Below are 17,308 nucleotides of genomic sequence, written 5' to 3'. Positions count from 1 at the left end.
AGGCAGGGTGGGCGTGGGTGGTGAAAAGAGAAAGGAGAGAAGTGGGAGAAACAGAGATCCTGAGCATCATGGGACGGGAATGTGCAGACACAACTGTTGAGAGAGGGATGAAAGGGGAAGGGGCAGAAGGAGAGGGGGCAGTGGAGAAGGGACGAGGAGAAGAGTGGAAATGAGGTTGTTGGAGAGAGGCAGGCATCAGTCAGCGACACTGGGAGATCCCACCTGTCAGAACAGAGACTGCCAGGCCGCTCAAAGGAAGCGGACCACGGGGCGGGGACTCACCGTGATGTTTCCCCAGTCCTCCCAGTCTAGGTCGAAGCGGTGACCATGAACGCGGAGCAGCACGCGGCGGAGCTCGGGCGTCTGTGGGCCTTTCTCCAGCACCACTTCGAAGGGCCACACACCCCGAAGGCGGCCCATGCCCGTGCTCACCATCGAATAGGTGCAGGCGTCTGTAAGGTGGAAGGTGGTGCCATCGAAGGTGCGGAAGCGGAGTCCGTCTGAGGCGAGGCAGACGCCTGGGCGGCGCCGGGCTGCGCGGCAGGGTTTGCAGACCACCTGGCCGCCAGCGTGGCAACGGCAGCAGCGGTTGGTCGCGGGGTGAGGGGGAGGCAGTGGCGCGCCGGGTTCCAAGTAGCGGCCAGCCCTCAAGCAGCCGCACTGAGCCTGGGGCACGCAGTCTGCGCCACTCAGCAGAAAGCCCGCGTCGCATACGCAGCCCTCGCGGCAGAGCCCAGGGCCGTGGCAGCCAGGCGGTGTCTTCAGCCCCGCGCAAGTGGCTGAGCAATCCGGAGCGCACAGCGTGTAGTGTGAGTGTGCGGGGCACAGCGGGCCTGCAGGAGCAAGGCGGATTGGAGGATTGCTTCAAGGCATTGTCTACTAGGAGTCTCACCCTCCACCTCTGGGGCTAGGATGGGGCATCTGGGGCCCTGCAGGGGTAAAAGTCCACTTAGGCAGAGCTGCAGGAACCTTCAGATAGCAAAAGACCAGGTAGTTAACCATGGATCAGAGGCCTGATTATGGACCAGCCAATCTGTAGGGCCTGGATGGATAAGGGCTGGGCGGCTGGACCATGAACAGGTCTGAGTCCCTGAGAGGTAAGGGGTGAAGGGCTGGTCCATAATCGGGGCTAAGAAGAGGGAAAGATGAGAGCTGGCCTGGACTTTTGTTGGCTTAGGCCTGACACTTTAGGATGGGCCAAGGTTGAGGGTCTGGTGGGGAGTGGAGGGATGGGTGGAACCCAGCGCAGTGGGAAGTCCAGGGTCTCAGGGTTGTATTGTGCAGGGATGAGCTGACATCCTGGGATGGGCAACAGCCCAAGAGCTGGACCTCAGTCAGGAGTGGGACCAGGTTCCCCAGATGAGCAAAGATGGAGAGGCTGTACTGAAGCCCTAGGCACTCACTGCACAGACTCGAATTCCGCCAGGGGAAGACTTGGCCGCCCAGCAGCTGGCAAGTTTCACAGTAGAGGCTGAGCATGGGGCAGGGTCCAATACCCAGGCATACATCCACTATGCAATCTTGGACATAGGGGCCTGGTGCCAGCATCTCATGGCACAGCTGGAAAGGTCCCAGGGGGTCCAAGAGGATGTCACAAATGTGGGCAAAGTGAGCTGGGGTGCTGGTGGTTGGCAGGGTGACACAGGATGGTGGCAGTGGCGGCACCTTGTCAGCAGCATTCAGGCACTCAGTCGGAGAACCCACCAAATAGCTATGGCCAAAGGCCCAAACCAGTGCATCCTCAGGCATATTGGTGCCCAGCACAATTCCAGGCACCTGGAGGTCATCCGAGGGATCCCCATTGTAGTCAGCACACAGCCCCGCCACATGGCCCATATATGCTGCTGGAAGATCCACTACCACGCGGATCCCAGGGGCATAGGTCACACGCAAGCCAAAGGGGCAGCTGATTACAGTGTTCCAGCCATGGCGAAAGATGAGGGTTCTGTTGCTCAGAGCCTGGAATGGTAGATTCTGCCAGTCTCCATTCACCTGTGTGAAGAGGATATGTCAAGCTGGGGCTCTAGGGACCCAGTATCAGTACAAAGGATGCCTATGTCCCTAGGTACAAGCAGGGCCTCCAGAAGGCCTTGTTGAGGGACTAAGGATCTATTAGGACCTAAAACAAAAAAAGCAAAAGCAAACTAAAAGCTTGGGATGCTGTCCATGGTACTGATACTTTTTTCAACAAATACTTGGATGATGAGAACTGTGGATTCTCGGGTTTCAGTCTGTGGATCAGATCAGATCAGATTCCGGGATCAGATTTGGGGAGTGGAAACCAACAGCCTCTAAAAGTGACACAGGTGCACTTAGTCTGTGTTCAATAAATATTTGTTGAACTAATGCATGGATGAATGAGTGAGGCTCATTGGTCAAGTTAGGCTGTAGAGTTCTAGAGATGCTCGGATTTCTAGGTAATGGCAGGGGCTCCAGGGTGCTATGCAAATATACAAATGTTGAAGCTGCTGTTCCTGGTCTAACCATATTTGCCCACAGCTGCTGGGGCTGGGAGTATAAGAATTGGGGGTGAGGGTTTGTAAGTTTTGGGAACTGGGGATTTGGAATTCCTGGACTGGGTCTGGGGATGCCCAGGACTTGGGCTGAAATTGCGTCTGAAATACAGTTAACACATGTAACCTAGAATGGTGGCTGGATCACCATAGGTATTTAATAAGTGATCACCGAATGAATAAATGCGATTCTTGGGTCAGGACTGGAGTTTCAAGAGCCCAGAATCAGGACTGAAAGCTCTGGTATACTGGGGATCACAGTGAAGTCAAGGCTAGGAGTTTCTGTCCCAGACACTCAAAGCCAAGAATATCTGTCTCAAACACTTAGGTTGAACTATATGAAACTGCCACATTTGGGGCACCTGGGTGGCTCAGTGGGTTAAAGCCTCTGCCTTCGGCTCAGGTCATGATCTCAGGGTCCTGGGATCGAGCCCCGCATCAGGCTCTCTGCTCAGCAGGGAGCCTGCTTCCTCCTCTCTCTCTCTCTCAGCCTGCCTCTCTGCCTACTTGTGATTTTTGTCAAATAAATAAATAAAATCTTTAAAAAAAAGAAACTGTCACATTTGTAGGAAAAAACATCGAGTATTGGCAGATTCATATGGTCTGATTTTAATAACTACATGTGAAGTGAGGTAGTTAAGTGCCCTTGGATTTTGGAGTTAAGTTATCTGGGTTCAAATCTTCACTCCTAGTTTGGTTAGCTGTCTCACTTTGGCAATTTAACTTCTCTGTAAAATGAAAGAATAATATTCACTGGAAAAAAATGGAAGGATAAAGTAAGGATTTGTATCCTTCACTGGAAGGCAGTGTTCCTGGGACTAACTGAATTTAAATAAATTAAAATAAAAATAAAAAAATAAAATAAGACTTCTAAAAGCAAAAATATACCATATTGGTGGGCTGGAAAACTCAACATCTCTCCAAATTGGAGTTATAAATCCAATAAAATTACAATGAAAAAATTCCCCCCCAAAAGACAAAAAAAAAAAAGGCAATCAGTGATAAATTTAAAATATAGCCAAGGAAAACTGCTGATGAAAAATAACTGACAGTGTCTGGGTCCTGTCCTCTGTTGGTCGGTGAATACTCATCCCTCATCCCCAAAGCTCCACAGCTGCTCTCCCAATGTCTCTACCCAGTGTCTTTCCCACCTTGATGAGTAAATTTGCCACACTGAAGTGGTGTCAGAATCATTGGAGACTCTGAATTATGTTTCACAAAGGAAGAAGTTGAGGCCATGTGTTGTTTGTTTTGTTTGTTTGTTTGTTTGTTTACTATTTGCAGAGACAGCATAACAAACCCTGGAGCAAAACCGCCAAGGTTTAAATACCAGCTCTGTTATCTATGAGCTATGTGACCTTGGGCAAATGGCCTCATCTCTCTGGGCCAGTTTCCTCATTGGAAAATGGCAAGGTCAATTGTGTCTACCTTAAAAGGACTTTCGTGCATTCTTTGTTATTACAGCGGTGCCTAGTAAGTGTATTCCCTGTAGCCTTTTCAACAACATTACAACCTTTTTCCCTTTGCCACAAGAAGTTATGGGGGACTGGGTAAGAGGCTTCTGGATTTAGAGTTTGGTCCTAAAGACTTAAGGCTTGAGTTCTGATTTGGGGGTTAGTTAGTTTTGGGGGATTAAAGTTAAGCAGCTGGGTCAGAGACCATGGGGCAAGAGGAAAGAGGTGGGAGTCCTGGGTTGAGGGTCCAGTATCATAGGACAAAAACTCAAGATATGACCTTAGCTCTAGGTTAGGGGGATCTAGGGATCAGGGTTTGGGAGTCTTGAGGTAAGGACTCTAGGTGAGAGGTTATATAAAGTGGGATCCCTGGGTGAATGTGTGGGCAGGGTTGGGATTTTCTCACCAGGACATGACCGGGTTCCTTGGGGTCCAGCTTCAGGTGGTAACCAGACAGAAGCACTTCCAGGCTACTTGGGACTCCATCAGGACCAGTGCCCAGGAGCACCCGGAAGTCTGCCAGCTCCTGCGGTGTGGGAGAACTAAGGCCGCTCAGCAGGTACACACAAGAGCCAGGGAAGCGAAAACGGCGCCCATCGAAGGTGATGTAGTGACCTCCGCCGGCTGCCACGCATGTGGCCATGCTCCAGGGCACACAGGTGCGCAGGCCATGGGACAGAATGCAGCGCTCGCCTGGCCTGCAACCACCCTGGCTGCAGATCACGCTCCCTCCTGAAGCTGGGCAGACACAGCGGCGCATGCAGCCCACACCCTCCCATAAAGTCTCGCCTGGTCCCAGCAGAAGTCCCTTGTGTGTGCAGCCACAACCACCAGGTCCCCAGCGCTGCAGGACGCAGTCAGGACCGCTGTGGACATAGCCAGCGTCACAGGCGCACGTTTCCCCGCAGGGCAGCAGGCACGACGCTCCCAACGGACCCATGCACGTCTCGGGGCAGGAGGAGCCACACGGCTCATAATGGCTGTTTTGGGGGCACTTGATGGCTGGGGGCAGAGGAGAAAAAGGTGGAGTGGAGCGAGTGTTCACATCAGGACCTCCCAGTCTGGTTCCAAAGACCTAATTATTCAGCTACCCCCGAAATGGAGACATTCTAGCCCTCAGCTTCGAAGAGTCGTGACTAGGATCCTGAGATCCTCCTTCTTAGAATGGAGGCTTTCCAGAAATCTCCATCTCACAGAGTAAATAAGTTTCTATCATCAGAAAGCAGAAGTCCCCGTTCTAGAACATAAAAGTCTGGCCCTGGGACGCAAAACTCTCACCCCAGAGTCTGAAGTCCTTGTCACCTAGAGGACTTTTCGTCCACCAAATGCAAGAAACTTGCCTTTTAGAATTAACTATTTCTGGACCCCAGGGCCTGGAAGCCTTCACCCTAGGACCCAGAAACCCCACACTCCAAGACCTAGGTGTTCCAGCTCCCAGAAACCAGAAATCCCGCCTCTAGGGCGGAGGAGTCTCCATGCCCAGACCCAGCCTCTGGTGCTTCCGCAGTCCCACCACAGGGACCCTGCAGGCTTGCCTCAGGAATCAACTCCAGCATCAAGGAGTGCCACCCCCTAAGTTCCAGAATCCCCTTCCCCAGTAACTCATAGCCTTTTCCATCTAAGGCTCACTCACGGCAGCCAGTCTGGAATCTCCAGGAGTCGATGTTGACACCCAGGCGCTGACACGCGTGCGCGTAGACCTGGAGGGTTAAGCAAAGCGCAGGTCGGTAGTTGGGAAAGGGGCAGATCCAAGCCCTGCAGCTGATCTCGAAGGGCGCAGGCATCAGCACGTTGTGGCAGGGGCTAAAGGGCCCGTTCAGATCGGCCAGAATGGCGCAGGGCCCTGGGGTCTCGGCTGGGGACGCTGGATTGGCGCAGGGAGCAGCCCAGAGGGCGTGGCATGGGGCGTCGGGTGGCTGCAAGGCCCAAGAGCGCAAGAAAGCGCGCAGGTCCGGACCGCCTACATCGTCTATCGGGTCCTGGTTGAAGTTGCCGCACAGGCCCACCACGTGCGCCCGGTAGCCCTCGGCCAGTTGCAGAGAGAGCGCGTGCTGCCAGTCGTACACCAGGCGCAGCGCTGCTGGCTCTTGCTTCAGACCTGCCTCTGCCCATAGTTCTGAGCTGCGGAAATGCAAACGCAGCCTCCCTCCGTGCAGCGTCGCCGGCAGCCGGATCCGCTGCTGGTCCACCTGCAGGGTGACCCAAGAGCAGGAGTCAGGAGTTACTGGGACAGTGACAGTGACAGCAGGCATTCCTGAGCATTTGAGGGGAAGCGGGGGATGGAGACTGAGGGGCTTGGATTTGGGGATTCGAAGAGAGTGGGAACTTCGGGGAGGGAAGGTGGGAATGAGTTACAAAAAGCACTTGGTACAGAGTCCACCTCATGCTCCATAGGAGGAGGGTCGCAATGCCTCTTGTCCCCTAACACTGGCATCTGGAACCGCCAAATCCTGTGACCTTGAACGTCTCCTAGGACCACATGCAGCCACTGGCATGTCTGAAATATTTCCTCAGGGAAAATTTGGAGCCATTATTCTGGTCGGACGGTCTCTCCATCCACTAACCAGGAATCTTTTTATTTTTTAAATTATTTTTAATATCTTCTAACTAGGACTCTTGTTACCAATACCCAGATGTGACCTCGTGCAAAATCCAGAAGTCTTCCTTCTAGGAATCTAGATAAGTGATTCTACTAAGAAGTCTCCAGTTCACAGGAGAGCCTTCAGCTAGGACCCAATGTCTTTTCCCCAATTACCAAGAGCCTCCGCCAAGAACTTCTGGATCATTCAATATCTCTCCTCCCAATCCATGATTTCCATTTTTTCCCATCCAATCACTGAGAAGGTTACCAACCCATTTTTACTCTCATTCACCACCTCCACCCTGGTCCAACCATCATCTCCTGCTTGGACAATGGTAGCAACCTCCTCACTGCGCATCCTTCACAAGCCCCATGGTCATTTCCCCTCATGGCAGCCACAGAGATCCTGCTCACACCCAAGTGATATTTCACCCTCCTCCACACACAATCTTCCCTTGGCTTCCACCTTACACAGAATAGAAGACAAAGTTATTGCAAGAGCCCATACAGTCTGACCCCATGGTCTCTCCTCCTCCTTCCCACAATCCCTTCTCTTCATCCTGGCTTCTTGCTGTTCCTCTAACGTGCCTGTCAGATTCCTGCCTTAGGCACTTGCTGTTTCCTCTGCCTGGAGTGCCCATGGCTCTCTTCCTCACCTCTTTTAAGACTTGGCTCAAGTTTCATCTTCTTAGAGAGGTCCTCCTACTTAAAACTACACTCTCAGACATCCTGATGCCACACTCCTGATCCATTCTTTCCTGGTGGCAGGTGGGTTCCCCAGAAGTGTGTGGAAGGGAGTGTGGAGAACCATGGGCTCCTGCATCAGGTCCTAGCATCTTGTACTTCCGAGCTTCCCATATATGAGCCCATTGGAGCCCATTTCCACACATGAGCCCACAGTCTGATGAGTGAAATCTTTTCATCATCTTGATTTTCCCAGATGAAGAAACTAATGCCCAGAGAGTTTAAATAATTTGCCTGAGGTAATACAGATAACAGATGGTCAACCAGGGATATGAACTTAGGCCATCAGGTTCTGGAGTGCATTGTCTTTCTTTCTTTTTTTTTTTTTTTTAAAGATTTTATTTATTTATTTGACAGAGAGAAATCACAAGTAGATGGAGAGGCAGGCAGAGAGAGAGAGAGAGGGAAGCAGGCTCTGTGCCGAGCAGAGAGCCCGATGCGGGACTCGATCCCAGGACCCCGAGATCATGACCTGAGCCGAAGGCAGTGGCCTAACCCACTGAGCCACCCAGGCGCCCTGGAGTGCATTGTCTTTCTACAGTGGTGCTGAGGAGTGGCTTAGTACATCCATAACCTCATAGGTTTACTCCCTCTCGCAACCCTGATTAAATATATCCTAGTCCCCACAACCTTGCAGAGTAATGCCTCCCAACCTGAGGAGAAATTTCATACCTTCCACACCTTGGCTGCCTGTGGTCCAAGGTTAAATCCAAAGCTCCCAGAATGTAGAGGTTCCAGTTGTCAGTATTAGGGGACAATAAACCCAGCAAACTCTCCTCGTATGACACTTACCAGGAGGTGGACTCTGTTCTATGCTTTCTGTATTTTAACTCATTTCCACTTTACAGGAAACTGTTAACAGGTTCTAGAGATCCCTTAGCCCCAAATGCAAAAGTGGCCTGAAGACTGAGACGTTTTGTGTATTTGATGTTAAAACGTAATTGGTAGCCAAAGTTGATCTGAATTCGTGGTATGGCTCCTTAATGCCTTCATTTATCCCACTTAGTGTGCATATTCAGACCTTGCACTGCAGAGATATTAATGTTTATAATTATGTACTACTTATTGGGATTATTAATAATATACAGCATTTGTGTGGTATGACTGCTTGAAATTCCACAATCAGAAATGCACTGGGCCCCAAGCATTTTGGATAAGGGACTATGTGGACTTATATAAGATTGCCTCCACCATAGAGCTGACAAAAATGAGGGACAGGAGAAGGATACATTTTCCCAGGATTCCATACCTAATGGTTCTTACCTGCACAAAGCCGAACTCATGCTTGACAGCAGTGATGGTGACACCAAAGATACGCATTGTGACAGAGTGCATGGGCTGCCTCTCTCCAGAGGTGGCGATCCACAGCTGGAAGGCAGGGGGGCCACTGGGTAGGGCCTGAGGGCAACGGCTCAGCATGTAGGTACAGCCCCCAGGCACAGGAAAAGAGTAGCCGTCAAAAGTGTAGACGTATGGCAGTCCAGAAACCCAGCAGGTACGCCCTGTGATGTCCCCTGGCCCCTTACTGGAGATGTCCACTGTCTCCAACTTGGCCTCCGATGGCATTTTGGACTCAGACACAGTTTCAAGTTCTTGCCAGAAAGCCTCTGAGCCTGGTTTAGTCACTGCCATCACCTTGAGACCCAGCTTAGCTGCTGGGATGGTTTCTGTCTTGGGTTTGGACTCTGGTTCAGCTGCGGGCACGGGCAGGGGGAAAGGTGCGGGTGCTAGTTCAGCCACAACCCGGCCTTCAGGAAATGGTTCTTTTAGACCCAGAGGTTCAAGTTCTGGTTTTACGAAAGCCGAAGATTGAGGCTGAAGTTCATTCATGGCCATGGAGACAGGCCCTGGCTCTGCTTCAGGTGTGCTCTCTGCTCCTGGTTTGGGCACTGCCGTGGTTTTAGACCTGGAGATGGGCACCATTTTGGAGTCCTTTGGAGGTACTGGCTTGGGACTGAACATGATCTCGGTGGCTGGGGTGCTGGGCAAGCACTCAGGTTTGTGCCTCACAAGGTAACATGTGGTTCCACTGAAGCATATATGGTCCTTACAAGATCCTGGGAACTGGAGTGGCATCATCAGGGAGGATTCTAGAAGGGGATAGAATTCTGCGGGAGGGTTCAGATCTTCCGCAGTCAGAATATCTGGAGATGAGATGAGATGAAACATGAATGATGATGCAACAGAATCAGATCTTGGCATTTGATCCCATCCCTTTCCTGTCTGCATGCCCTAGGCCTTTAGGGCCCTTGGAGACTCAACATCTATAAGCTAGCAAGGTTCCCAATGTAGAGTGAAGCGGGCCTATATCATCAGAAAGAGAAGGGTGGGGCCGGAAAACAATACAGAAATGGTCAGCACAGGGGCGCCTGGGTGGTTCAGTGGGTTAAGCCGCTGCCTTCGGCTCAGGTCATGATCTCAGGGTCCTGGGATCGAGTCCCGCATTGGGCTCTCTGCTCAGCAGGGAGCCTGCTTCCTCCTCTCTCTCTCTGCCTGCCTCTCTGCTTACTTGTAATCTCTCTCTGTCAAATAAATAAATAAAATCTTAAAAAAAAAAAAAGAAAGAAATGGTCAGCACAGTGTGGGTATACAAGGCTGTGATGAGCTGGAGGGCACAGACTCCATCCAAGAACACTGATCAGTTACTACAAAATCTCTGTGCTGGTAAGTCTAAACACATCTGTGGGTCGACTTCCAGCTTGCCATGTTAAGCAGCCTTAAGAATGTATGTGTGTGTGTGTGTGTGTGTGTGTGTGTGTGTGTGTGTGTATTCTGTTGGGATCTAGCCACCCCGTTTCCTAGGGAGGGGAGTTATTTTTTCATAGCTGTTGAGGCATGATGCTTGACACCTACAAAGTGAACTTTTAAAAAATAACTTTGTTCTGTAGGGGTTTGCATATTTTCCATCAAAACATAATAAGGACTTTTGGTATGGATTAGAATATGAACCAAAGTATCAGCTCCCTGTGGTAGGAATATCTCTGTGTTGTACATTGCTGCATCTCTGGTGCCTAGAACAGGCCTAGCCAGAAGTACATCTAAAAAAAAAATCGTGGAAAATTAATAATAGCCAATGTTTACTGCATGCCAGACACTCTCCTATTAACTTTTTTTTTTTTTAATGCAACAACAACCTTATGAAGTTGTTGGTATGATTATTCACACTTCACAGAGGAGAAAGTTGAGGTTCGGGGAGGTGATGTGACTTGCCTAAGGTCACACAGCTTGTAGCAGGATTTGAATCCAGGCCTCTTGCCTCCAGAATCCAGCTCTGAGCCAATTTTTATAAACGAATTGAAGTCCATGTTTTCATTTCTAAGAAACCCCAGCCTTTCTGACTTCTCCCTCACTTTTCTGTCACCTTCCTTGTCTCCCACTGTTTTGGGGGGGACTGGAAGCAATTGAGTGGGAGCACCCAAACTGTATTCCGGCCCATGGCGACTGTCCAACTACTCTGTAGTCTGGGCAGAGCACTGAAGTGACAAACCTCTTTCTCAGCAGCCTGAGCGGGTTTGGGGTTTGCAGCTGCCACCTGCTCAGTGTGTAGCTTTGGATGGTGATTTCTTCCCTTCAGCCTCAACTGCTTCCTCTATAAAATGGGGAAAACAGGGGCGCCTGTGTGGTTCAGTCAGTTGAGCATCTGGCTCTTGGTTTTGGCTCAGGTCATGATCTCATGGGTCCTAGGATCTAGCCCCACATTGGGCCTGCTTGGCAGGGAGTCTGCTTGAAGATTCTCTCCTCTGCCCTTCTCCCCATTCTCTCTCTCTCAAATAAATAAATCTTTTTTTTTTTTTTAATGGGGGTAATAAAGAGGCCTGCCTCCACAGTGGCTGTGAGGAATATACTGTATAATGTACATACATTATATATAAGAGAATTTACCACTTAGCTTAAAACTCTAGGCTCTAAGTCTGTGTGAAGCAGCACAAAATAAAGCAACACAAAAAGGTGGCTGAAAGCTTGTGCTCTGGAAGCAAGTAGAGCTGGGTTCAAATCCTGACTCTGCCACTTTCTAGCTGTGTGAACTTGGCAAAAGATTTGACCTCCAACCCTTCCCCTCTCCAGAAAAAAGGAATTATTACAATACTGTTATATAGTCAACCTCAAAGACTAGAGGGAAGGTCAAGCACCCATTATTTTATCCCTTCCCCTAACCCTACTGTTTACAATTTATACTGTAGTAAAGAAAAAGAACAAGTGACCTTCAACAATAACTTCCTTTTTGAGCCCAGTGCCTGGCATATGATTTGGTGCACATTTAACAACTTATAACCATTATGATTCATTCCACAAATATTTACTAAGGGTTGAACACTGTCCTACCTTAAAATCATACAATTAACTGTGCATCTTGGAACTTCCTTAAAATTTTTTTTTTTTTTTTTTTAAAGCACTGACCCCAAGGAACTAATGGGAGACAGAGAAAGAGTATAAGTAAGTATATAGAAAGTGAGACGAGCTGTGGAAAAAAAATCAGGGAAGGGCTGCAGTTTTGTAAGGGATAGGGAATTAGGATTTTAAATGGAGTGGTCAATTTGGCCTTGGTAAGAAGGTGGCATTTGAGCAGAGACTTGAAGGAGATGAGGGTGCGATCCATAAAGATATCATGGGGATGGTCAGTGTTGAAGGTTCTAAGAAGGGAGAAGAAAGGTGGCTGGTGTGGCTGGGGTGGAGTGAGGGAAGGCAAGAATGAGAAGAGATGAGATCAGAGAGGTCATGGGAACACATTGTACGGGGCCTTATAAAACACTGTGCTTTTTGCTGGGTGTAATATTAATTGCATGGGAAGATTTTGAGCAGAAGATACCCGAACGACTCTGCCTCTCGGGCTGCTATGTGAGCAACTAAAGGTAGTGTTACGATTTTCCCCATCGCTGATCTCCAGGAATCCCATCGTCTGCTCAACTTCCCACCGCCTTGGGCCCCAGTGCTGCTCACCCACGCTTGGCTGCCCCATGGCCTGGGTCCCGAAGCCCGCGCCAGGGGCGGTGCCGAAACTAAGCACGCCCACCGGCGGCCCGGGAGTCTCCAGGAAGTGCACCACTCCGGGCTCAGGCCCATATGCCACCTCGGTCCAGACGAAACCCGGAGCGGGCTCTTGGCTTTCACCAGAGTGCTGCTCTGGGCCGCCGGGGATTAGGCGCCAGTGCAGGTTGGGCAGCGGCTGCTGATCAAGGAGCACCGGGGTGGGCTCGCGCGCCAGCAGCACCGCCACGTTGGAAAAGCCGGGCTGCGCGGTGAGCGCGAAGCTGCGGCTGAACGCGTCCACCGGAGGCAGGAGAGCGAAGAAGGGATCGTAGGCTACGCCCCCGCGGGCCGCCGCCGCCGCCAGGAAAAGCACCTGCAGGCGGGCGGAGGAGCGCAGCACCAGGGGGCGCACTGGGTCCACGGCGAAGTGCAGCACGGTTCCTAGGCGCAGAGCCCGCGCCCCTTTGGCGCCGCCCCCCCAGAAGCTCAGGCTGCCCAGGCTGTCCGCCACCACGTACACACGGTCTCTGGGTCCGGGAGCCGCGGGCGCGAACGGGGGTACCGCGTAGACGCGGCCCCAGTAATCCTGGGGCAGCAGTTGTTCGGACACGTGGCCACAGGCCTTATCTCTCGCTTGCAGGCAACTGTGGCCAGCCAGCAGCGCGACGGGACGAGTGGCCACGACGCGGGTGCCCGAGAGGTCGCCTGCGCTCTGCACCTGCAGCGCCTGGAACGGGTCGAGGTGCACGAGGAGGGTCCGGCCGGCAGCATGCTCGACGCCATCCAGCAGGATAGGCACCGGAGGCGTGAGGCTCAGACGTGTGGGCCAAGCGCCGGCCACCACCGCAAACTCCTTGTGCCGGTCGCTGGGCTGCAGCGACGGCGTCACCACCACGTAGCGAGTACCCAGCAGGCGGCGCGGAAGCGCTAGCGCCGTGTCTAGGGAGGTGCGCCCACGAGCGTTCACCACTGTCACGCCCACCGGTCGCGACGCCGCTAAGCGCACGGCGCCCCCCGCCGCCCGCCGCGAGCCCCGCAGCTCCACAGCGCTGGGCAGGCGCACCCACGCGGTAGTGCCTGGCAGCAGGTTCAGCGCGCGCCGAAAGGGCGGTCCCCCCACCGGGTGCGCCCTCACTTGCACGGCCGTCGGGGGCCCCTTCAGCGGTGGCGACACGTATAGGCGGAAGTCGGGCTTCTCAGCGCCCCCATTCTCCAAGAAAGCCGTGATGAAGTAACGGCCCTGGAATTCCACAAATGCAGCCGTTGGGCCTGAGGGAACCCGAGGGGAAAGGAGGGAGTCAGCATAATCTGTTAGATTTTGAGGTCAAATGCATCAGGCTCTAATCCTGACTGCTATGTCCTAGCCGTGTCAACATGGGCAAGGTACCACCTTTGGGCCTCAGTTTCCTCATCTGTAAAATGGGGGTGTTGCCTGAGCTATGGGAATATTAGATGAGATAATATATGTAAAGGCCAGGGAACAATGGTAAATATTAACTTAAAATAAAGTTGCATCCTTTGAACCATCTGTCCCAGAAAGTCCTGCTCAGCCTCCTTCCCACCACTGGTTTCTCCAATTTCCCGCCACAGAGTCTACACAAACATCCCTGCTTCCAGCTGGCCAGGGCCCTGACCCAAGAAGCTCCATGGTGGCCAGTCCCCTGTTACAGAACCATGCCAGGCAGCCCCAAACCCCAGTCTTCCCAGCCAGTCCCCTGCTGCAGCCCCAGATCAGCTCACCAGTCTTCTGCATCCCCCGTAAATCACTCACCCCACAGGCAGCCCAGGGCACCAAGGCACAGGAGGGCAGGAGAGACAGCAGCCATGGCCCAGGGAGAGGCTGGACAGATACCAGCTGTGCCGTCTCTCCTGCCAGTCTGCCTCCGGCCCCTGTACCAGAGGAGCAGGAACAGATGGGGGGCACAAAGGGAAGGCCAGAGAAGGGCTGAGGCCTTGGAGCCCAGGGAAAAAGGCAAGGCTGGAGGTCTCACCTGCAGGAGCTGGGCTGAGGCCACAGGGCGGGGGGAATTTATAATCCCAGATGTCTGAACCCAGACCTCCCTGGGTCCGCACGCCGGATGTCCCTATTAGCACCGGTTCCAGTCTGACCTGGTGCCATTGATCGGAATGAGGTCTAATTATGTGGGAGGGGGCAGGGAGACAGACAGAGGGAGAGAGAGAGGAGGAGGGACACAGAGAGAAGAAGGGAGGGGCAGATAGGGAAGGTGAATTAGGAGATCAAAGGGGGGCAGGGCAAGAATATCATGGTTTCCAAGAAAATTGGGACAGGACTCCTGAGCCTGCCAAGGACAGAGAGGCTTCAGGCTTGAACTTTTGGAGTTCCAGGAAGGAGGGGGCCAGGAGCCTGGGCTCCTGGATTCTGAGGAAGGAGGGGAAGTAGACGCTGGACTTCTGTGTCTGAGGGAGGAGGGGACTGGGGATCTGAACTCCTGGGTTGTGTAAGCGGACTTGCTGTGCTCGATGTCGGGGGTTGGCGGATATGGGGTGGAACTGCCCAAGAGAAGACAATGGCTTCCATGTGACTCCCCTCCTTCCAGAACATCCCGAGCTAGAGAACAATGGAGTTGCACCCTGCAAGGAGGATCTGGGACAGGGAGAGTCTGGCACTCCAGACAAGGAAAGATGAGGGAACTTGGATGCTATTTGCAGCCCCTTCCCTTGCAGGTCGTAGGAGCCTGCACCCCTAGTTCCCTTCTCCCCCCCAGAACCCTTCCCTTTGGTAAGGGGGAGGGTAGAAGGAGAATTCAAAAAGGAATTCTTTGAATGGCTTCATTTCTCACCTGCTTAAGATCCTTCTCCTGCTCTTCAGCACAAGCTGGAGAGGTGAAGGAAGGCTCCTCCGAGGGCACAGGGAACAACCTGGGCATGTAAAAGGGTGGGCTTTTCAGCGAGTGCTTATTTTCCTCCAGCCCCAGGTAGGGAACATAGATGCTCAAGATGGAGCTGCGGGCAAGTGGGGGAGGGGGCAAGGCCTGTCCCTCCAGGCTGAGTCGCTGGAACTTTGTCCCAGGAACCCAGGAGAGCCATGGAGGGTTCTATCCAGAGGAGGGTTGGGTTTGGCTTTACGAAGATTCCCTGATCTAGCGTGGGAGACTGAAGCCAGGACCCCAGGGGGAGGAGATGCAGGGACACAGGTGAGTGAGGCAGGAGCTGGAACCAGAGAAGGGAGGATGGCCAGGTAGGAGGGCTGCCAGCAGGCTGAGTGGAGGGCCGCCCTGAGAGGATCCAGGGAAGAGGGGCAGGTTTGGGAAGAAGCTAAGGGCCTGTGTGCCACCTGTGGTTGTGCGAGGCCTGGGGGCAGTCCAGGAAGCCAGAGAAGGAAAGCAGAAGCATGGGGGCATGCGAGATGTGCTGCCCCAGAAGGAGGTGAGTGGAGAAGCAGGAAGGGGGTCCGTTCCCAGCCCCGGGGGAGGAGGGGCCCCCCCACAGCGTTTAGGTCTGTGGAGGAAGAGGAAGTTCCTCAGATCTGCTGTTTTATCCAGAGGACTGGGGAGAGGGAAGGACACTCCAGGGGTTCCACAGAGTTAAAGCCAGAATATACCCAGAATAAAGTCCTTTGAAGTCTTACATTTTATACTCTCAATTCTTGCCAATTTTGCATTCACTTTCATCAGTCTATCCATGTGAGTTCTCATATAAAGATTTTCAAGTATCTATCAGTGACACCCATTAACCTACCCTTGAGCACATCCCCCAACCGTGAAGATCTTCAAGTGCAAATGAAGCTCTGGATTCAGCCTGTGGCTTTGGGTCTCCCTGGCCAGTGTCTTGGTGCCTTGGGGTTCTGTCACCCATGTATTCAAGGATCTTCATAAGCCTGCATCCTGATGACCAGACACTCTGATCCTTTCCACGGGCAGCCCAGCCTCCCACCAGAACTTGTTCTTTGTCATGTGGCCCTAGCCCCCCTCCCCACCACAGACAGATGGATCTTTCCGAAGTTCAGACCTGACCCCATTCCTCCGCAGTGGCTCCTTAGGGCCCCTGGAATGGAGCCACTGCTTGTCAGCCCGGCCGCTGACACCTCCCAGCTTCTGGAACTCCCCGCTTACGCTCCCCCAGCTTTCACTCTGTGCTCTAGCTACACAGAACTTTGGCTAGCTCTTCAAGAGTACAATGCTCTCTCCTCGTGTTTTGCACACATTGTTCTCTGTCCTAAGAAGACCCTTTCCTCTCCTGGCTCTTTTTGTAATATCCCTCAAGGATGCAGGGTCCCGTACAAAGTGCCAATGTGGAGTCCTTTGTCCAAAAATTATTATGAATGTCATGGGGGTGACAGCAGGGCATTCAACCAAGCACAGGGTCCTTCTAAATGTGAGGTGCTGTGGTGGGACTCTACAGGTCACAGTGCAGAAGCTGGCCCGGTCTTCAGGTCACCTCCCAAGCCAGGCACAGTAAGGAGCCCATTCTGGGCTCCCTTGCACTTCGACAGGCCCTAATCAGTCTTCCCTGTGCTTCTGCCATCCCAGCCCTCTCCACTTTGGGGTGCCATTGTTCGGTGAGCATGTATTTCCCCCAAGGCCTGGAGCTCTGTGAAGGCGGGATCTGGGGCTGGGATGGTCCACACTGTGTTCCCAGCCTCACTGTACAGGTCAGGGCAGCACCAAGCACTGATACCCATCCTTTTGTTTTGTGAAACAGGAAGGGGCTACCAGGGAGACATTAGGGAGGAATCAAAGGCAGAAGCCACACTCAGGTTCAACCCAGAATAGAAATATCCCTTTTCAGAGGACCCCTTTATCAGACTCCCCCACATACGTGCCCAGGGAACCAGCTGTGAAAGTTCGGCTTTAGCTGAGGCCTGGCAGGGAAGGGATCCCAGACTCGGGGACACTCGGGGCCTGTGTTAGCTTCACCAGACGCACACACATAGGTTTGATGTGGCAGGGGAGCGTCCTTGTATGAGAACTACAGTTACTTTGAGAAAATGCTCCAGGAGCCTGGAACTTTGGTTCCGGGATACCTGGTCTCAAAAGTGCGCAAGGCATTCTCACAGCCACAGTGGGGTTGGACCATAGGAAGAGGAG

At 52.6% G+C, this 17,308-nt stretch overlaps 1 protein-coding gene across 3 annotated transcripts; it reads right to left on the bottom strand.

Moving 5' to 3' along the window:
- Positions 1-6: 6 nt before the first annotated feature.
- On the bottom strand, positions 7-14,332 carry LOC309852379 (IgGFc-binding protein-like). Of its 3 annotated transcripts, XM_082708790.1 has the most exons (9): positions 14,252-14,332; positions 14,032-14,150; positions 12,231-13,529; positions 8,556-9,436; positions 5,601-6,156; positions 4,374-4,969; positions 1,404-1,992; positions 283-833; positions 7-93 (listed from the first exon to the last, which is right to left on the bottom strand). In XM_082708790.1, exons 2-9 carry the CDS (start codon positions 14,084-14,086, stop codon positions 67-69), a joined length of 4,554 nt encoding a protein of 1,517 aa, XP_082564916.1. In that variant the 5' UTR covers positions 14,087-14,150; positions 14,252-14,332; the 3' UTR covers positions 7-66. The 3 variants fall into 3 exon arrangements, with proteins under 3 accessions (XP_082564916.1, XP_082564915.1, XP_082564917.1); XM_082708789.1 differs by lacking the exon at positions 7-93 and having other exon boundaries at positions 147-833; XM_082708791.1 differs by lacking the exon at positions 7-93 and having other exon boundaries at positions 647-833; positions 1,777-1,992.
- Positions 14,333-17,308: the final 2,976 nt, after the last annotated feature.

The sequence above is a fragment of the Mustela nivalis genome (assembly GCF_964662115.1).
Source record: "Mustela nivalis genome assembly, chromosome: 18".
In the NCBI taxonomy this organism is placed as follows: Eukaryota; Metazoa; Chordata; class Mammalia; order Carnivora; family Mustelidae; genus Mustela; species Mustela nivalis.
Note: the sequence above shows the minus strand (reverse complement) of the source record. Positions and strands in the feature narration are given on the sequence as shown.

Excerpts from the sequence above, each read along its gene's own strand:
- LOC309852379 (XM_082708789.1), bottom strand. The coding sequence starts at position 14,086 with ATGGCTGCTGTCTCTCCTGCCCTCCTGTGCCTTGGTGCCCTGGGCTGC. Across the intron at positions 13,530-14,031 it reads TGCCCTGGGCTGCCTGTGGG|GCCCAACGGCTGCATTTGTG; the intron begins GTGAGTGATTTA and ends GGGTTCCCTCAG. Across the intron at positions 1,993-4,373 it reads AGGAACCCGGTCATGTCCTG|GTGAATGGAGACTGGCAGAA; the intron begins GTGAGAAAATCC and ends CTCTTCACACAG.